The sequence below is a fragment of the Macrotis lagotis genome, chromosome 1 (assembly GCF_037893015.1).
Source record: "Macrotis lagotis isolate mMagLag1 chromosome 1, bilby.v1.9.chrom.fasta, whole genome shotgun sequence".
NCBI classification, from domain to species: domain Eukaryota; kingdom Metazoa; phylum Chordata; class Mammalia; order Peramelemorphia; family Peramelidae; genus Macrotis; species Macrotis lagotis.
The window spans coordinates 740,958,740-740,979,023 of NC_133658.1; the positions used below are offsets into that span (position 1 = coordinate 740,958,740).

Consider the following 20,284-nt stretch of genomic DNA (forward strand, 5'->3'; position numbering starts at 1 on the left):
ACATCTGTGAACTTGTTTTCAAAAATATTTTCATAAATGTATTTCAATATAATTGATGTCTTTCGTAATCCAATGTAGTTTTTTAATATATTTAAAAACATTATTCTGAGAAAGGACCCATAGGTTCCACCAGATCATCAAAAAAGATCCATGACAAAAAGGTTAAGAACCCAGTTATTTATAATTCATAAACAATGTTGTTACAATCAACAACATTTATAAAAGGTTGTTATTTATAAGGACATATAGTAATATAAACTAGTTAACAAAATATAGCCTAGTAGCAATTCTTGGGAAATCTATCTTAATGATCAACCAAGATTGACTTGTTATCATGTTTGCATATACATGAACAATTCTAAAATGACTGGAATGTTTACTTTCCTAAGTTTTTAAAGTTTTTTTCCAGGAGTCAAAGTCACAATTATCCACATGTCCAGTAGTACAGTGGAAAGGGGGCTTAATGACTCTGTCCCTTACCACCTATATGTGGGCAAATCAGTTAACTTTTTTAGGCCTTGGTTTCTTTATCCATAAATGAAGGATTTGAACTAAATCTCCTATAGTTCCAAGAGGCTAAATCAAAGTTTATTAAACAATGGTCTAATTTCTGTCAATGTATGTAGTAAAATGAGGTTTACCATGAAAGGAATATTTTGTGATTTCAAAGTACAGCTGGATGAAATAGTCAAGCTAACAATCAAATTTTTGGAAAGAAGCAAAAAAGGAAGAATAGCAACTGTGTATATAGACTAGAGGAAAGGGAATTAAAGGAGCTAGGTACTATTAATAAAGGTAGCTTTAACTGCATTCCCTGTGTACCTTTACAAAGCTACACTCTTTTGCCTATAGAAAAGGAAACTAGGAGAAAAAAGTATTTAACAGAATAGAAGAAAAAAGCAATGAGGGAAAGAAACAAAAAAGAAAAAAAGAAAACAAATGTAAGGATGAATCTTGAGATCAAAATCACAAATACAGAGGAAGAGAAGTGCAGTTAAGATGAGATAGCTAGCTAATGAAAGAAATGTCAGGACAGGCAACCTATCCAATGTAAATATGGAGATACCAGCAATGTCACAAGAAAAAAAGAAATGGAGAATTCAGGTTTCTGTGAATGTTAGAATAATGTCATGAAGATAGTTTATTAATATTGGAAAAATTTTTACACAGAAGAAAGGACACAGAAGATGGGATGAACAGATTACATTAAAAAGTTCTCTCAATTCAGTCTATCAGTGAAACAACACCACTGCATTAGAGTGATTAGGACTCATAAAACAGGTGTGACTAACAAATTTCAGATTTCAATTTAACTGGAAAAGATCTTTATCCTAAATAACATAGTTGATCTTAAATACAGATTCATATTTTAACCTTGGTAGTTTTTGAAGTTATATCTTTAATTAAACAAACAGCAAGAAATAATAAGCCTGATGAAAAGTCCTACCTGACAAGGAAAGAAAGTTCCAACAGAAATTTCTTCAATAGCTCATTTATCTCTGAAAATATTTTAGTAGAAGGTTGTGGGCAGAACACCTGGCAAGATTTTTTAAGTTTCCTTCCCAAGTGCGTGGCATAAAATTAAGAACCTTCACCTAAATCACATGATTTAGTTTAGTTTTGAGACCTCCAGGGAAGATTTCCTTATTATTGCCCTGCTTAACAACTGTTAGGCCATGTTTACTAGTGGAATAAGAATAACTGACACTTACTGTCTAGTGGGTATGTTTAGCCTAGAAAGAAGGGATAATGAATTAATTTTGTATGCCTCAAAAAGCAGAACTATGACCAAAAGGTGGAAGAAGTTAAAGGAGGCTTTCTTTGTTATAAGGAAGGTTTCTGAAAGGGGGGGGGGGGGACAAGGAGAATGTGAGACAGAGAGCTACCCAGAAGAGACAGTACTATAAGAAAAAAAAAGGCAAATAGCATCAATAAAATAATTAAAAAAAGGAAAAAAAAAGAGTTAACTAGGAGGTTTAGTTCAGTTTGAGGAAGAACTTCCTAATAATTTGAGCTCTCTGAAAAAGGAATGGAATGCTTTAATGAAATTTTGTATTTCTAACAGTAGTACCAGGAGGTTTGATGATTACCCATCAAGAAAGTGGGGTAAAGAATTCATGCATTTACAGGTTTAACTAAATAAGGCACTTACAATTCCATGATTCCATTACTAATACAGCATCAGTGGCTTCTGAAAAAAACCAACCTATAGCATATTCATATCATTCCATTTGTATATATTTGGCCTTGCTATCATGAATTCTTTCCTTTCATTTAACTTAAGCTTCAGGGAAAGACAAGGTATTTCTGCAAGTAAGCATTCTGGGACAGACAAGCCATGTAGTATAGTAGATAGGATACTGGACATAGAGTAAGAAAGACTTGGATTCAAATACTGCCTCAGACACTTACCAGCAGCATGTCCAGGGCACCTCTCTGTTTTTTTAATTTCCTAATATGTACAATGAAAAGTTTGGATTTGATGGGCTCAAATCTATGATCTTGGGATCCTATGAATAATGTGCCTGAGTATTATATATTTTTATCTAAAAAACCAAATAATTATTAGGAAAGTATACTGGAATCATAGTCTTATGCAGCCTGAACATGTATTTAAGATGTCAAACTTCTGTCTTATTCCTGTTAATAGGAATTTTTAAAATCCTAGTTTTTTTATTTCATTCTCAGTAGAGATGCCTATTATCTAGTCAACAGGCATATATTTATTAATCTCTATTATATACCAGTGCTTATATTAAGTGCTAGAAATAGAAATAAAGGCAAAAACAGTCCCTAAGAAGTTTTACATTCCAATGAGACAACACACATATATATAAATATATGTAAAATAAAGGCAGAGTAGATACTTACATAAAAAATAGTTGTTTCGGAGTATAATTAATTTTGCTATCTAGTAGATTCTGGAATATTAATGAGATCTCCTGGTAAGTTAAAATTTTCATTAATTAAAACTAGCATGTAATATAGTCCTAATAATCTGAAATGCTTAGAAAATAGTGTATTCTAGTTAAGTGAATTTTTAGGGTAAACATAGGTCACCCATTCAATTCTTGCTGAAAATGTTTCTGAAATTATAAAATGCTTACTTTCTTGGTAAATATAATCTACTGAATTTAATGAATCTTTAATCATAGACTCAAAGAACTTGAGAGATTTCTCTCTCTCTCTCTCTCTCTCAATATATATATAAAATTTTGTGATTTTTAGATTATTTTGATTTTTTTTGTAGTTGTAGAGAGCTTTAAGGTTTCAAAACACTTTCTATACATTATCTAACTTGAGAGGTAGGTACTACAGGTATTATTATACCCATTTTTGTTGTTGCTAGTTGTTGTTCAATTATATCCAGCTCCTTGTGAACCATCATGGCAAAGATAATGAAGTGGTTTGCCAATTTCTTTTTCCAGTTCAGTTTACAAATGGAAAAACTGAGGCAAACAGGGCTGAGTGACTTACACAGTCACATAGCTAGGTATCTGAGACTGGTTTTGAATTCAGGGCCTCCTTACTCCAAGGCAGGCGCTCTCTCCACTGTGCCACCGAGCTGTCCCATTAAGAGAAGGCTTAGAGTGTGACTCAGTTGTTTTTCAGTTGTTTGACTTTTCATGATCCCATCTGGGGTTTTCTTGGCAAAGCTATTGGAGTGGTTTGCCACATATCTGAGGTTAGATTTCAACTCAGGACTCCTTGACTCCAAGTCTGGTGTTTTATCCACTGAACCACCTAACTACTTATCCTGATTTCTCAGATGAGGAAATCTGGCTCCCAAAAGACTAACTGATTTACCCAAGCTCACATAGCTCTAAGTGTCACAGATGGGACTCAATCTCAGGTCTTTTCTGACTTCAAGTTCATCACTGCTTCTACACTACATTGTTGTAACAAGTGACTGATTACCTAAGCTCTGCTCAAGGATGACAGAATAGAGAGAATGTTGGATTTGCAGGTGGAAGAGCTGGCTGCTAATACTTTCACATTCTGTAAAATGAAGGGGTTACATTGGAAATGTAACCATTAGATGAAATCTGAGGCCCTTTTCATGTCTAAGTCTATAATCTTATAAAACCTCAGTGACAGTAAACACAGTAGCTCCTGAGGTGGTTTATTCCACTTCTGAGTGGCACCAGGGGGAATTTTTCATTTTGCTTAGCTGAAACTGGACTTTCCGTAACTTGTTCCTAATTCTCTGGTGTGAACACGCTACCATGATCAAGCTGCCTTCTCCCACTGGTGAGTTCCTTCCACAAGTTTCCATTGCAGAGACAGGCCATGATGACCAGGCTTCCTTCCCTGGTAAGCAGTGTTTCTTGAGGACAGGGATACCTTCCTATCATTTAGCACAACTGACTGGCACATGGTAAGTACCCAAGATCTGTTGCCTAGTTTTGCCTAATTCTTTCCTCTGGGCCTAACAAGTCTATTTCCTCTTCTGTCCATAACTGTTCATATACCTGAAGATAAACTATCACATCCCTTTTTTTTCTTTCTTTTCCAGGCCTGGTGTTAGAGGATCTTATGTGCGTCAAGGTTATTTTAGATTTATCAGAGAGCACTGTACAAAATTGTATATAAAGTCATAAGAATCATGTGACATATAGTATATAATTGGGAAAATGATGCCTCATTCAGAATATATTACATCAGACCTGTCAGAAGTAACTAAGAGCTATTTAATTAAATCCTGACTTGTTTTCATATGTTCTAATACAAATGGAATATAAAATCTAGCTTATTGACTATTCCATTTGACAAAAGTTGAGTAAATTAATGTCTTATGCCTACCACAATTTCAAATGGCCTTTTTCATTAATCAGTGCTTCATTATGACTAATGTGACCCTTAATCAGGTTCTACTGATATTGATATATATAAAAAAATAAATTTCTATTCTGAGAAGTAAGGCTGAATAGTAGACAAAAAACAAGCAAAAAAATTCTTCTGTACTTATTACTTATTGCACACTGATACTGCAAAGTGGCCCCATTTCAGGAGACTGCTTCTCTAAGTAGAAGAAACATTTGAATTAAGTATATATTAAATTAGACAAGGTCAAGTTGCCTGAAAGACCAATCATGAATTTAAAAAGGACCATTCATGAGATCAATCATCTTTCCTGGTCAATTAATACTCCTAAATCTTCAGAGTTGATCAAAACATGAGTCTACTGATAAAAAATGGCATCTGGGTTATTGAATGGTGAATGCCTAAGTAAATTTTGGTACTTAGATATAGGGAAACATTACTGTGCTAAAGAAATGAATGACTACAAAAAAGCACAGAAAGATAACAAAAACTGATGCAGTGAAATAGATAGAACAAGAAAAATAATATACTGTTCCCTCTTAGTCTGCTTTTCATCTATTCGATTTATACCTCATTATGTAATTAGCTATTTGTAAAGTTGTCTCCCCCATTTTAGACAAGGACCTGTTTTTCCTTTCTTTGTACTTCTAAGCAATTAACACAATTCTAGCATATAGTAAATGATTAACAAATGCTTATTATCTGACAAGCTGTGAATGAAAAAACAGCAAGAAAACAGTTGAAGTCACCTCCCCCTAAGTTTCTTTGCATTGGAGGTGTCAGTGGGTGAACAGCACTGAAATAACCTCAAACTCTGTTGATATGTTGGTTTTGCTGAATTCTTTACTCCTTTTTACTCTCTTTTCATAATTGATTTATTCAGACAAGGGTATAAAAGGAGGAATAAACTGGGAAATGTAAATGATATTTAAAAAGACTTGAAAATGTCAGAAGAGGGTTTTTAAAAATATAGCTACAAACAAGAGCAATCTGATCTCAAATAGTAGTATTGACAAAGATATAGCCTTATGTGGAAGATGGAGATTTCATTGGCAGGTTGATGGTTAGTGAACAACAACTAAAAGTTCTACAGGCCCAGATGAGACTGACCCTCACTTGGAAGCAAAAAAGATGGTAGAGGCAGCATTCATATTCCTCATACCTATCTATCTGAGATCTGGCTGGTCAAAACATAATCTTAAAAAATTTCACTAGAATGTACCCAAGTTCTGCATCTGGTTTTGCTTTCTGCTTTCAGGGATACAGTGTTAACATTGAATAGATAGTTATCAATTTATAAAGCATTTGCTAAATGTTCCAACCTTTGGAATGGTAGCCTCACAAATGGTAGTACACATACATGGCGAAACAACTTTAGATTATGACAGCTATGTGAACATAAGGGCAATTCATAATGAATTTCATATTTCATTTATACATTTAATAATGAATCTAAAGAATGATTCATAAATTTTTTTCAGTTTTTATCCACAAAGGTCTTTAATCAGAATAGGAGAATAGATATGGGTAAACTAATTTAATCTAGTTCTTGACATCAAAACATGCCTTTCCTGTTGTCTCTTCTTGGAACTTCTCCCCAGACCTGGGGAGTATTTGACTTCCTCAAAAGTTTTTAAATAGAATGTTGATATTTAAGGCCCACTCCCTGCTCCCACTACAGACTTCCCATTGGGATCTCTGTTTTGTAGCTAGCCTTTATTCTTCTCCTGCTCCTTCTCCTGTCTTCCCAACTTCAAGACCCTCCCCACCTTGGGAATTATTATTCCACTACCTTCTTTTGGGTGACATCTTCCCCATTAGAATGTAAACCACTTGAGAGCAAGAACTGTTTGTCTTTTTTTGCTTGTATTTGTATTTCCAGTGCTTAGCACATATAACACATATAGTGAACTCTTAATATTTTCTTCCTTCTTTCCTTCCTCCACCTTAGCTAGATTATATTAAAAATAATGCTTACTATTTGGACCACATTAGAAATCTTCTGGGTCCAGCATGTAAGCTTCAAGAGAATTATGGAATATGTAGTTTCATATTTAAAAAAATATACCTCAGGTCACAAGAAAAATAGTAAATATATAATTTATCTGAGGTTACAAGTTAAAAGAAATATACTACACTATATGAGAAACAGATCATATATGCTCTAAGACTTCTATTGGATTTTATACTTATTCTTCACTTTTATTACTTATGACTCTGACTCACAAAATTTTATGCATTTCAGCCTTTTCTTATTCATGGCCTTGGAGCAACTAGCAAATATTATACTAACCAGAAAAAAAATATTTGAGAACCTCCTTGGAGTTTTCACAAGTTGAAAACCAGAACAACTTAGCTTTTAAAAACCTAAGTTTTCCAGCAGTTACCTATAATCTCATTTGATATTTGGTATTTAAAAGATTTGGGTAAAGTGCTGATAACCCTTTGGTTATAAGTTTAAAACAAATAACTAATCTGGAATATCTAAAAACAAGACAATATAATCAAACTACCTTAAGTAAATATATAATTGCAATTCCATATTATTAATATTAATCTCCAACACTATTTATTACTATCTAATCCCTAAAAATACAGATTGACATAATATTCAATAAGTTATAAGAAAAACTGATTATCATTTAAAATTGCATTTTCACTTCATATATATATATGTATGTATATATATATGTATATATGTATATATATATATATATATGCACACACAGACACACACACACACACACACACACGCATCAAGTATTTTCATTCTTTTCAAGAAAGATTTATACAATCACCACAAAAAAAATAACTTACAGGAATACTCAGCTCTTAAGATCTGTTAATCTTAAGGGAGTCTAACAATGTTCACAGGAAGTCAAAATTAGGAATTCCTGTACTATTCAAGTATACATATCTATATTTACATAGATTATCTATATGTATACATTATATATATGTAGCCACACATCCTTTTACACATACATAAATATGTATTTTTAGAAGTGCTTTCATGCATAACATTCACAGATCTATGCTATGCTATATAATAGCTTAGAAGGAAAAAAGTATATATGTATATATATTTATTTACACACAGACACACACTCTCTCTCTCACACACACACACACAAGTCAGTAATTGTCCCTAACTCCCCACAGACCATAAGTCTGTCCAATTAAGGTTTTACTTTCTATATAGGTTCAATGTCTGATTTTTTTGAGTAGAGTCTGCAAGTTATTTCATGAGGAAAATTATTTCTTTGTTTAAAACATAAGTTACCTATTCCAGGGTGCACTCACTCATTTACCTTAGTCTTAAAAGAAATCACATTTATGTCATAATTTTTGGTCATTCTTGCCTATTTTACCAAAGCAGAAAAATTATTTTGACTTCTGTTTTTGGCATATATCTATCTAGATGCTTCCAAAATCCCCTTCCTATGCTATAAGAGACTGACATTCTGAAAATTAATAACCATCAGTTTTTGTCCCATTTGAGATACCTGTTCCCTTATTTCCTTCATTTTTTCCAACCTCTTGAGTTTTGTTGCATATTCTTGAACTTCTTTTAATCCAATATCTGTGCAGAGGCGAACTAAGAAGCGTAAACCTAAATTGCATTAAAAATATGTTCAGTAAAGCATTTTACTTAGAACAATTGAAAACAAAGTAATTAATCGATAGTATTTCTAATTACTAGAACATTTTCCTTTAACAATATAACTGCAACATATAGAAGTAGACATATAAGCTACTGATTCTAAGGAATATAAAGCAAGAGACAATGGGTCAGTGTAACCCATCATTACTACTAGAAAAAAATAGCAAAAATATATATCCTTGAGAATAGAGTAGAAATCAGCCTAATATGGACAGTGCATTTCAAATAGTTTTTCTAAGCATACAAGTAAATAAGGAAAAGAACAATTATTCCACTTCTGAAACTACAAAAAAGATCTTTAAAGTGATAAAAAGATTTTAGCACACTATTAAGATTATCAATACTAAAAGCAACTTTACCACTGTATTTTAAAAAATTTCCTAATTAAAAATGTGACTATTAATAAAGACTCAAGAAAATTCTAACAGTGAAAAGACTCAATTTTTAAGAACTATATCAAAGAAGCTCGTAATTTTCTAGCTATACCTTGTAATATGACATTTGTAAATTTAGTAAATAATATTTTAATTAAGGCATTTTATTACATTAGAAGCAATATAAAATATCTAACACAAATCACCAGATTATGATTCAGATGTATATTTTCATCAGATTTAAGCAGATTATTTTTATCTTCTAGGTCAATATATCTCAATGCTACTTTTCAAAAGCAAAAGCAAATTTAAAATCTCTACAAGCATATACAGTTCAAATGCTATTTTAATTAAAATAATCTTTAAATTTCATTTGATGTGAATACCAAACAAGATTATACATAGAAATGATTTTCAAAACTTTTTAAAGGCTTCATTATGAAGATGTGGTAGATATAGTATATATGATTTTTAAAAAAATAAAAAATATCTTCATTTTTAACAATAATGCATTCAGTTTCAACAGTCACTAGTAAACCTTCAGAAAATTCTGAACACTTATATTTCTCATAAATTGATTAAGTTGAGCAAAAACAAAAATAAAAGTTGTCCTTAGGACTAGATATTTACAAAAAACTTTGAAATTTAACCCAATATGCCATAAAGCAAATCATATTTGTTTATGTATATGAAAATTAAGTAGCAAATTTTAATCTACATATTATTCAATTAGCTAATATGTGTATTTATATCTATCTATATAACCAATTTTTCTCAGCCCTTATAAGCTCTCATAAAATATAGGTCTATTCCAAATTAAAGTCTGGGGATAAGCCAAATGGACATCTAATTACTATATTTCATTTGAATACATGTACTTTAGTATATATTTTAGCAAATGCAATATATGAAATATAAGTGAAAATATGGAAACCCATATTTTGAAAGTTACAATACATAATGTCACTTACATTCAACATTTTCTGGAAATTTTCTGTGAATATCCTTATAAGTATCTAAAGCTTTTTGATAATTTCCTGTAAATTAATAAACACAAAAGCATTTCATTTCCGACAATAACCAGCGCTGTATGAATTTAATCCTAATAGAACATATTATAACTTTTAACAGTCTGATATGAAAGGTTCATATAGGGCTATATTTTGAGTAAAAGAAAATTTGGACAAGCAAATTTTGTTTGGGTTTTTTTTTTTAGTTTTTTTTTCCAAGGCAAATGGGGTTAAGTGGCTTGCCCAAGGCCACACAGCTAGGTAATTATTAAGTGTCTGAGACCAGATTTGAACCCAGGTACTCCTGACTCCAAGGCCGGTGCTTTATCCACTACACCACCTAGCCACCCCTAAGCAAATTTTGAAAAGAAAATCTAGTAGTACTTTATTATTATTTTTTTTAGGTTTTTGCAAGGCAAATGGGGTTAAGTGGCTTGCCCAAGGCCACACAGCTAGGTAATTATTAAGTGTCCGAGTCTGGATTTGAACTCAGGTCCTCCTGACTCCAGGGCCGGTGCTCTATCCACTGTGCAACCTAGCTGCCCCATACTTTATTATTTCAATGGTTCTGTACCCTCATGAATGTGAGGATTCCTTGCACCATTGAAGGTGGGGATCCATTCATGCTTTCTCATCCTGGAAGATCTTTCTTTCATGATCCACCATGAAGCTTCTACAAAGGATCCCCTGAAGATGTAGTCTCCCTCTCTATGTCTTTTTACATTTGGGGAGACCAATACAGAACTTGGGATGCTTATCTACTAACTCATGGGACTAGATCATCTTCTTTTCAGAGCATACATTATTTGGATGACCTATTTAATACTACTTTTTAAAAAATTTTATTTATTAAAGGCAATGGAGTTAAGAGACTTGCCCAAGATCACACAGCTAGGCAATTATTAAGTGTCTGAGCCCAGATTTGAACTCAGGTTCTCCTGACCCCAAGGCTGATGCTCTTTCCACTATGCCACCCACCAAGCTGCTCCAATTACTTCTTGAGAACAGACTGTCTTTGGAAATATGCTGTGGTCTATTTCAATTTATCCATTTATAAGGATTTCTTAAGCTCATGTTACATGCTAAGTACTGTGCTAAGTGTTGGTGGATATAAAGACAAAAATGAAATTATTTCTTGTCCTCAAGGAGCTTACTACACTTATCTGCAAGTTTAATTCCTCAGGGACTATGCTGTTCTAAGATATGTAGCCAAACAGCAGCACCATGAATATATCTATATCTGGAGTAGAGAAGCTTGGAACTACTGTTAACTCTTTGCACCAAAGAATCCAAATCACTCCCAGTCATAGGATCCTTGCCCTCTTATTCTACATCAGTGGTGACAAAAAAAAAGGATTCCTGTGGATTACACTGACCTAGAAAACCATATGTTAACATTATCTATGTTGGATTGCATTTTCTGTTATTTGTGAAATATTTTTCTATTACATTTAAACCTGGATCAGGCAACTCTGAGGAATCAGTCTGATACTTCTGGTGTAGAACCTTTCCCTGATGCCCTTCTGGGCCCTGCTCCCAGTTCATCTTCAGAGACTATTCAGCATATTTGTGCTAATATATAGCTGTAATTTCAACTGCATGACAATATGGACAAAAATATTATTTTATTCATTTTCTTTTTCCTTAATCACAAATTTCACTAAGCAGCTTCTATTACATTCTGGGGCTTGAGAAAATTAGTATATTCTTCTAGCCCTAACTCCTATGATCTGCTGGACACCAGACTGGCCTTTTAAGGAGCCAGGGCATTTTCTATTCTACCAAAATGATTATGTGAAGAACTGCTGACTGAAAAGCTTGTATAGCAAAAAGTTTTTAATATTCTCTTAACTTTTGATTCCTAAAACTATACACATTTATATTCATTTTGACTAGGTCAGTTCAGTGCAACCAGAAAGGAATATGAAACTTGAAACCTTAGAGCATAATTGTGAACTCCTATTTCCACCTTTTCTTAGATATTTAATTAACAAAATTTTCCTCCACAGTAATTGAGTTGTTCTTCATAGTCTCCATCCCTAAAAGTTCTCTACTTCCTCCTCTTCACCTCCTAACTTCACTGGCTGCTTTCAAGACTCAACTAAAATCCTACATTCTACAAGAAGCTTTTCCCTAAATCCCTTTGTGCCAACGTCTTTCTTTCATTTTAACCCTATATGTAACTTGTGTGTGGCCTCTTCCATTATGGCAAGCTTCTGGAGAGAAGGTATCATGTTTATTCCCCTTTCTTCATATTCCCACCACAAGGAACAGTGCCTTGCCCATAGTAGGTACTTAACAAGTGCTTGCTGAATGACTGACTGACTATACATGCACACCATTCCATCTCTCATGGCTATTCATTTGCCAGTTAATTAGTATTTATTAAAATATAGTTATATGGGGGCAACTAGGTGGCGCAGTGAATAGAGCACCGGCCCTGGAGTCAGGAGTATCTGAGTTCAAATCCAGACTCAGATGCTTAATACTTACCTAGCTGTGCGACCCTGGGCAAGTCACATAACCCCATTGCCTTGCAAAAAAAAAAAAAGAGTTCAGGAACCAATTTGGTTCATCAAATTGAACAATAAGTCATTTAACTCTCAGCACCTCTGTTGAGAATCATTTCCTTAAAATCCATTCAAACCCTCTTTCCCTTATTCCCTCTTTCAAGGATATCCCTTTCCAATCAATAATTAAGTGCCTACTATGTGACACTATGCTAAACATTTCAGATCTTTACCCTAATTAGTCAAGGGAGAGCAATCAAAGGCCCTGGCTCTGGTCAGGTCTGCACAATATTTACTGTTTCCAAATGTAAGGATTCCTTCCTACAAGCCCTCCCCAGAGGGGAGTAGGAACTTGTTTTGGAATTGACTGGATAATTGGAATTAAAGACTGATGAGATTTCTCTTTCAGATCAGATCAGTCCAAAGATATTAGATTAGGGCCATTTAAAAATTCTACATATTTCCTAAAAGAGTGAAGGATGGAAACAGCTAGGTGGTACAATGGATAGAGCACTAGCCCTGAAGTCAGGAAGACCTGATATCAAATCCGGCCTTAAAACTCTTAATAATTACTGAGCTGTGTGCAAATCACTTAGCCCCATAATGTGAACAGATGCTCTCAGACAGACATTGAAAGGATTTTATTATTTTTTTAATTCATATTAAGCCCAGGTGGCTACAATTATTTATGATGATTTTTCAGTGTTTTTTAATCACATTTTTTAAGCCACATTTGTCTGTTCTGAAGGGTCATGAAAATGTTTTAATGAGTTTAGTGTAAATCCTAAGTGTTTGACAAAGTTCTTATTTTCATCAAACTATGTATAAAAAGTCTAGCTTTTGAACTGATTGGTTTATTGGTTCAAACCACCATTAATCAATAATTAAGATATAAAAATAATTGTGGTTAGAAGACATCATTTTGTTGATGAAATAAAGGTGACTGGTGTTTTTAAAAAAAATCACTTAGCCCCACTGCCTTGGAAAAAAAAAAAGCATGAGGGAGAAGAAGGGCTTGCTGTTTCCACACCTGGTCTGCTTTTACTCTTCATCTACACAATTCTTAGAAGCCCTATTTCTCATTAAGGGTCAGTTTAAATGATATCATCTACATATAACTTATTCCCCTAGAGATTAGTGTTTTTTCCTCCCAACCACAAAAATCACTTTTTATTAATGTTAAGCAAATACTTTATTTCTCTGTGTACATTTTGTTGACCTCCCCAGCAGCATATAAGCTCCTTGAGGACAGGGTCAAGTTTATTTTTGGTTTTGTATCTCTAGCATTTAGTAGTGTTAGGTACACAACAGGCATTATAAATCCTTGTTGAAGTTAATTAAATTGAAGTTAATGAGTCATTTACAGCCTATGATTATGTACTGAATTCAGTATGTATTGATCTCTAGAGTACTTTAAAATTGTATTTAATAGAAATTTGTAGACTACATGTTTTTATTTATATGAACTCTTATATATTTATATCACCTAACTTATGTCTAACTTACATAAAAGCAAATGTAAATTAGATCAAATACATTTTTTTTTAGTTTTTTTGCAAGGCAAATGGGGTTATGTGGCTTGCCCAAGGCCACAGAGCTAGGTAATTATTAAGTGTCTGAGACCGGATTTGAACCCAAGTACTCCTGACTCCAAGGCCAGTGCTCTATCCACTACGCCACCTAGCCGCCCCTGATCAAATACATTTTTAAAAGTACATCCTAATTTTTTTAAATGAACAGAGGTAATGTTTTTTAAATATTTACCGCTTCTTCTATAGCAACTAGCTACCATTAACTGCCATTTCACTTGGGTAGGCCTGAAAGAGAAAAAAATCATTAACAAAACAAATTAAAAATAATCTGTGAAATTTATGGATAAGCCTATCCACAAAGAATCATATTGGTATTTTCCAAAACTCCAGACTACCTCTAATATAAAACAAAAAAATCTTCAGTTTGATATTTAAATTTAATCAATCAATTAACAAATATTTAATATGTACTTGTTATCTGCTGGTACTGTGGTAAAACTAGAAATTAAAAAATAAACATGAAATAAATCCTGGAAGAGAGGAGTGGGAAAAGAAATGACCAATACCTCTAATAATTTTGACTGAGAAAGGGAGAAGAAATAAGGGATAATAACAAGAGGTGCTTTTGAATGACCTGAGGGGATTTTTTTTTAAAGAATACAGGAGGGGTGGCTAGGTGGCACAGTGAATAGAGCACTGGCCTTGGAGTCAGGAGTACCTGGGTTCAAATCCGGTCTCAGACACTTAATAATTACCTAGCTGTGTGGCCTTGGGTAAGCCACTTAACCCCATTGCCTTGAAAAATCTAAAAAAAAAAAAAGAATACAGGAAATCTATGCCTATTTGTATCTATTGTTAAGTAGATAGGTTGATGGGGAGAGGCTATAGATTAATGAGGGGAGATGAATGTGAGGGCAATCTGCCATGTGAGACAGGATAGGATGGGATCAGAGTACAAGTAGATTTTTCCTAGTTGAGGAGAAAGGCCATATCTTTCATCAGGAAATGAAGTAAAAGAAGAAGAATGGGAGATTATGTAGCCTAAGCAGCTTGTGGCTACTGGACATCATGTTCTCAGGAAAGGATGAAGAACACCCTTCTGCTGTGAGGATAAGGGTAGGAGTGGTATGGAAGGTTTTAAGAAAGAAAAGCCATCCTACAATTGCCAAATGGGGAACATAATAGAGAATTAATTAGGGAATAGTAAAAGGATTGCCTTCCTTGTGGTGAGGACTCAGTTGAAATTAGATTTAAAAATTTAAAGTTGACCCGGTCATTTGTCTTAAGACAAAATGAAACCTGGCCAATAAATCAATTAAGTATCATTTAAGAGGCCATCCGTTGAGTATAGAGAAAAGATATGGCTAACATGCAGTGGACCATAGCTGCTAAGACACATGTGTTACTCAAGAAGCCAAAAACCCAAGACTCTCCCTTTAAGTAAATATGGAAACAAGGAATATTCTGAAATATCCTACAGAGAATGGGTGACGTTTGTGCTTCTGTCCATATGGACACCTATATATTTTCAAAGTACAAGTCAGCTTTAGTTCTAGAGAAAATGGATGCTAAAGAAAAGTGTGCTGCTATATAAGATTCTCAGGGCAAATAAAGTATTCCTTGAAAGATTCAAAAAGATGTGAAAAGAAAGATGGAAATCTTAATGTGTTTTTACCTTTCATATTTATCTATGCTTTAATGGCAGTGGAGTTAAAAGGATTAATTTGAAACCTTGCTATTATATATCCCAACATAGGGATTTGTTGATACGAATTTTTTCTCAAAGGATTACTGAAACACCAAATGCATTACTGAGATGTGTGGCTGGAAGGGGGACCTTAGAAGAACATCTAATTCAACCCTCTCATTTCACAAATGAGGAGCCCAGGGTTCAGAGGGATTAAGTGACTTTTGCAAGGAAGCACAGCTGGGATTGCTAAAGTGTGAAGTATTAAAATAAATAATTTATTTAGTTATTATTAGAAATGCTACTTTATAAAAAAAAATGCTACTTCAGTGCTAGGTATGCTGGAACCTTACACAGTCACTCAGTGAGCATTTATAAGCACTTGCTAGCCATTATGCTAAGCACTGCAGATACAAAGAAAGATAAAGAACAATGCTTGAGTACATATTTGTTGATCAATGAGGTGAATAAGGAAAAAGGAAAAAAGATAAATCCTGAAAAGCTTTGGGTTTAATCATCGTTTCAGAAAGATCTATTATGAGACATTAAGTTTTTACTTAACAAATATTTTACATTTTTCCCTACCACAATGGTAACTAAATAAAATGAGAAATTGAGTGAGGAAAAAATGGAAACATTATCCCGAAGTCATAAATGTTTTTATACCTGACACATAATTTATAATGTCTCCCACATATTATTTAAAGGGGGTAAATATCTCAACACAAGACATAAAATAACAATCATTACTTACTGAATGAGAGCTGCTCTTTCAAAGTACTTAATGGCTTTTTCACAAAACTGGGTGTCAATATAATAGGCTCCAAGCCACTCAATAACCTCGATGTTAGAAGGGAAATACCGATATGACTGAGAAAATATGAAAGGTGAAAAGAACATAATTTTGATGATAAACAAATACTTCTTTTAGTTCTCAAATATCTTATTTATTTAAGTCATTAATTCCCCAGATGCCAGAAATCTGTCACACATGAATGAAAACAGTGCATTTATTACTAACTCATACAGCACATTCTTCAAGTTTGAAAATTACAAAATTAATTTTTAAAAGAGTTAAGGTGAAACTCTCATATTTTCAATTATATATATCATTTTAATGCAATGAGCTGCATTGTTACATAAGAACAAAACAAGATACTAATATTACTAATATGAATATTACTTTTAATGGAAAAAGAACAGTGAGTGATAAACAAGATGGGAAATTAATAATCATACTTCAAGACAAAAATGAATTTGTCGAAGTTTTTTTGCATTAAAATTTGTCTGTAAACAGAACTTTTTTCCAAAATACTAATGTGTAACAAATAAGTTGTTTTTAAAATATACTTTAAACATTTCTTATATTTACCAATTATGCCTTCTTTATAACTTTATTACTATAAATGCTATTAAAGTACTTTTAAGGAACAGTAAAAATAGTATAGTTACCTCATAGTAATACTGAAAAGCTTGGGATTTATCACCTTCATTATCATACAGTTCTCCTAGTTTAGATAAAGCACGAGAATCAGTTGGAACCACACTGATCAACTGCATCAACCACTCAATAGACTGGTTAGGATCTTCCATTATTTCATATCTTTAGTAACTTTAGTTAAGGACAATAAATGCTTGGTGATTCATAGAACTAAATTCAATTAATGAACATACTATAACAGTAATATTTCACATACTGTATTTTAAAAAATCTGTAGCAGAATGTTAAATTTCTTTCACAAAAACTTTCCCTGAAAAAATTCCCTTCAATCATGAAGTTGTTTTTATTTCCTTCAGTATATAAATTGAGAATCCTCATGATATTCTTATCTGTTATTTCTCCTTTAGCTCTTCAATGGGAAGAGATCATGTCTATTAATTCTGTATCTCCTATTATTTAAAGTATTCATGTTTTCATGACATAAAATATTAAAGTATTCATGACATAAACTGGGGACTTAAAATGTTTCTTTTTGAATTTTATTTTTATACAATATGCTTACACAAAACTATTAGAATATGGTTATCCTCTATCTTCAGTGATCAGATTTTTTCATTATGCCAAATGTAAAATTAATGCTTTAAAAAATCCTAAATGGGATCTTGAATGTCTCAGCAGATAATTAGTGATTATAAAGACAATTAGAGATGTACAAATTATATGAACCAAAAAAAGAAAAAAATCATTAGAAAAGGATTATATAAAAGTGAAAACAAAATCATATATTCTAAGCAGTTTTTTTAGACTAAGTCACCAAGCACAAAATATAGCAAGGTTGGTCATTTTTAATGGTACCTCACAACCATATACATTCCATTTTTATATCCAAATATTTAAATAAAATTTATGGTACCACATTTGTGTAAATCTTGTAACTTTGTATAAGCTTACTGTCACTGCCTTTTAAATTTGGGAGGCAGATTTAAATGCTATTCTAAATAGCCAAAAAAGATTAAATGCTGCTTTTACAACCATGTGAAGAAAATTCCTAAGAAAGCTAAGGGTTAGGGGTAGCTAGATGGCACAGTGGATAGAGCACTGGTCCTAGAGTCAGGTGTACCTGAGTTCAAATCTGACCTCAGACACTTAATAATTACCTAGCTGTGTGGCCTTGGGCAAGCCACTTAACCCCATTTACCCTGCAAAAATAAACCTTAAAAAAAAAACAATAAAGGAAGCTAAGGGTTTGGGACAAAATTTACAAGTGAGCAGGGACTATCATGTTTTTGTTTATATTTGTTAAGGTGACTAGCATAGTACATTTCCCTTAGTAGATATTCAATAAATATTTGATTAATTATTGAATAAAGTAATTCTCAGGGTTTTTTGAGAAAAATATAAAAAGAAGCCTTAACATTTAGCTACCAGGGAACATTTTAATGAGTTATCATAATAGTTTAAAATATACTGCCCAAATTCAATCTTCTATGATAATGATTATGAGACGGCTAACATTTATATAGCACTAAATATGCTATTATTTACTAAATAATCTCAGAGATCGAGAAGACTAACTAGGGTCTCCAAAAGTGTCTTATTTACTTTAAGGAAACTGGTTGTATCTCAAAAACTCTTTGCCCTAATGTGATGTAAAAACCTGTACACTGAAATTATCATTTACTTCATCATAGAATTAACTCAGTTAAATTAACACCTTTTGAATTAAGCATCTCCCTTAATTTTCTTATATAAGATACACATTTGCTATTTGGTAAAGAACTTGGGCACTGTTTCGTAGGATTGCATGAAGTTTCAGGAAACAATCCAAAGCCTCATCTAGGCGGTTTAGCTTCTTATATGTTAAGCCTAAAAGTAAAAGAGCATAAAATTAAATAATATCAATAGTAATTAGCTTGTTCAAAAATGACCACCTACAATAGTAATCACCTTTTTCAAAACAGACAACTTTCAAATACACACACACACACACACACACACACACACACATACACACATGCCTACAAAGTGCAAAAAATGGCATAAGGAATACAGTGCTGGTTCCTGGAGTCAGAAATACTCATCTTTTTGAGTTCAAATCTAGGCTGACCCTAACTGGCTATGTGATTCTGAACAAGTCACTTAAACTTGTTTGCTTTAGTTTCCTCATCTGTAAAATGAGTTGGAGAAGGCAAACCACTCTGGTTTCTTTGGCAAGAGAATCCCAAAAGGGGTTACAGTTGCACATGATCTGTGAATATGCATATATATATATACACACACACATAGACACATAAATATATATTCAACATCAAATTCATATGTATTCAGTATTTCTAATGGTGATAACTATTTCTGTATATAAGGTACAACTGACAAGATGAGATATATGATGGCTTCTTTTTCCCTGAAAAATTTGAAAATTGGCTTTTATACATACTTATATGCCCAAAGGTAATACATGTAGATCATTTAACACTTGTGATCACCACCATCCTTTTGATCAGTCACAACATTCTGAATAATTGTATTCCAGGCTGAAATGGCAATTTTAATATTTCTGAGTAGTTCCACAGTTATTCTATATTACAGTTGTGCAATCAAAATTTCCTTTAAAGCACCTATAAAAGGGTGTTTTTGGTTATTCTATTTCAATTTTCCCCTTATCTGATAATGCAAAAGCTAGATGAGTAGCATCTAGTTATTTAATTTCTGTTCAGGTTCATCCAAGTTGAACTAAAATACAATGAAAACCATTTCAATGATGATAGATGTCTAGGACACAATGACTGGTGAACCTATTGTCTAATGTCTAATAAGACTTTAGGCTGATATTGCATGAACTGCTGAAGGAACTAGATATGAAATCTGCAATATGGCAATATCTTAGAGCCAAACAATAAAAACTATAAATACCCCAAACCTAAGGAACTTATTAATTTACATGTGATCTTCAATAAATCATTCGGGGGAAAGCTAGGTGGTGCAGTGAATAGAGCACTAGCCCTGGAGTCAGGAGGACCTGAGTTCAAATTTGGGCTTAAGTCACTTAATAATTGCCTAGCTGAGTGACCTTGGGCAAGTCACTCTTTTTAATTTTTTTTTAATTTTTTTTATTTTGGGGGGGCAAGTCACCCTTAACTTTATTGCCTTAAATTTTAAAAAACTACTTTAAAAAATTATTTTTTTTAAAAAAGAAATCATTAAGCCTCCAAAATAGTTTCTCTGACTTAAGTTTCACTTCT

The 20,284-nt window shown here is 32.9% G+C and overlaps 1 protein-coding gene across 4 annotated transcripts in view; it reads right to left on the reverse strand.

Moving 5' to 3' along the window:
* IFT88 (intraflagellar transport 88) overlaps positions 1 to 20,284 on the reverse strand; it is a 126,458-nt gene that overhangs the window by 39,209 nt on the left and 66,965 nt on the right. For all 4 annotated transcript variants that reach the window (XM_074216243.1, XM_074216242.1, XM_074216241.1 and 1 more), the window contains 6 exons: positions 18,800 to 18,908; positions 17,054 to 17,204; positions 16,356 to 16,471; positions 14,147 to 14,199; positions 9,834 to 9,899; positions 8,331 to 8,437 (listed from right to left, as the gene is read on the reverse strand). In XM_074216243.1, coding sequence (XP_074072344.1) covers positions 8,331 to 8,437; positions 9,834 to 9,899; positions 14,147 to 14,199; positions 16,356 to 16,471; positions 17,054 to 17,204; positions 18,800 to 18,908 — 602 coding nt within the window. The remainder of the gene's footprint in view (positions 1 to 8,330; positions 8,438 to 9,833; positions 9,900 to 14,146; positions 14,200 to 16,355; positions 16,472 to 17,053; positions 17,205 to 18,799; positions 18,909 to 20,284) is intronic.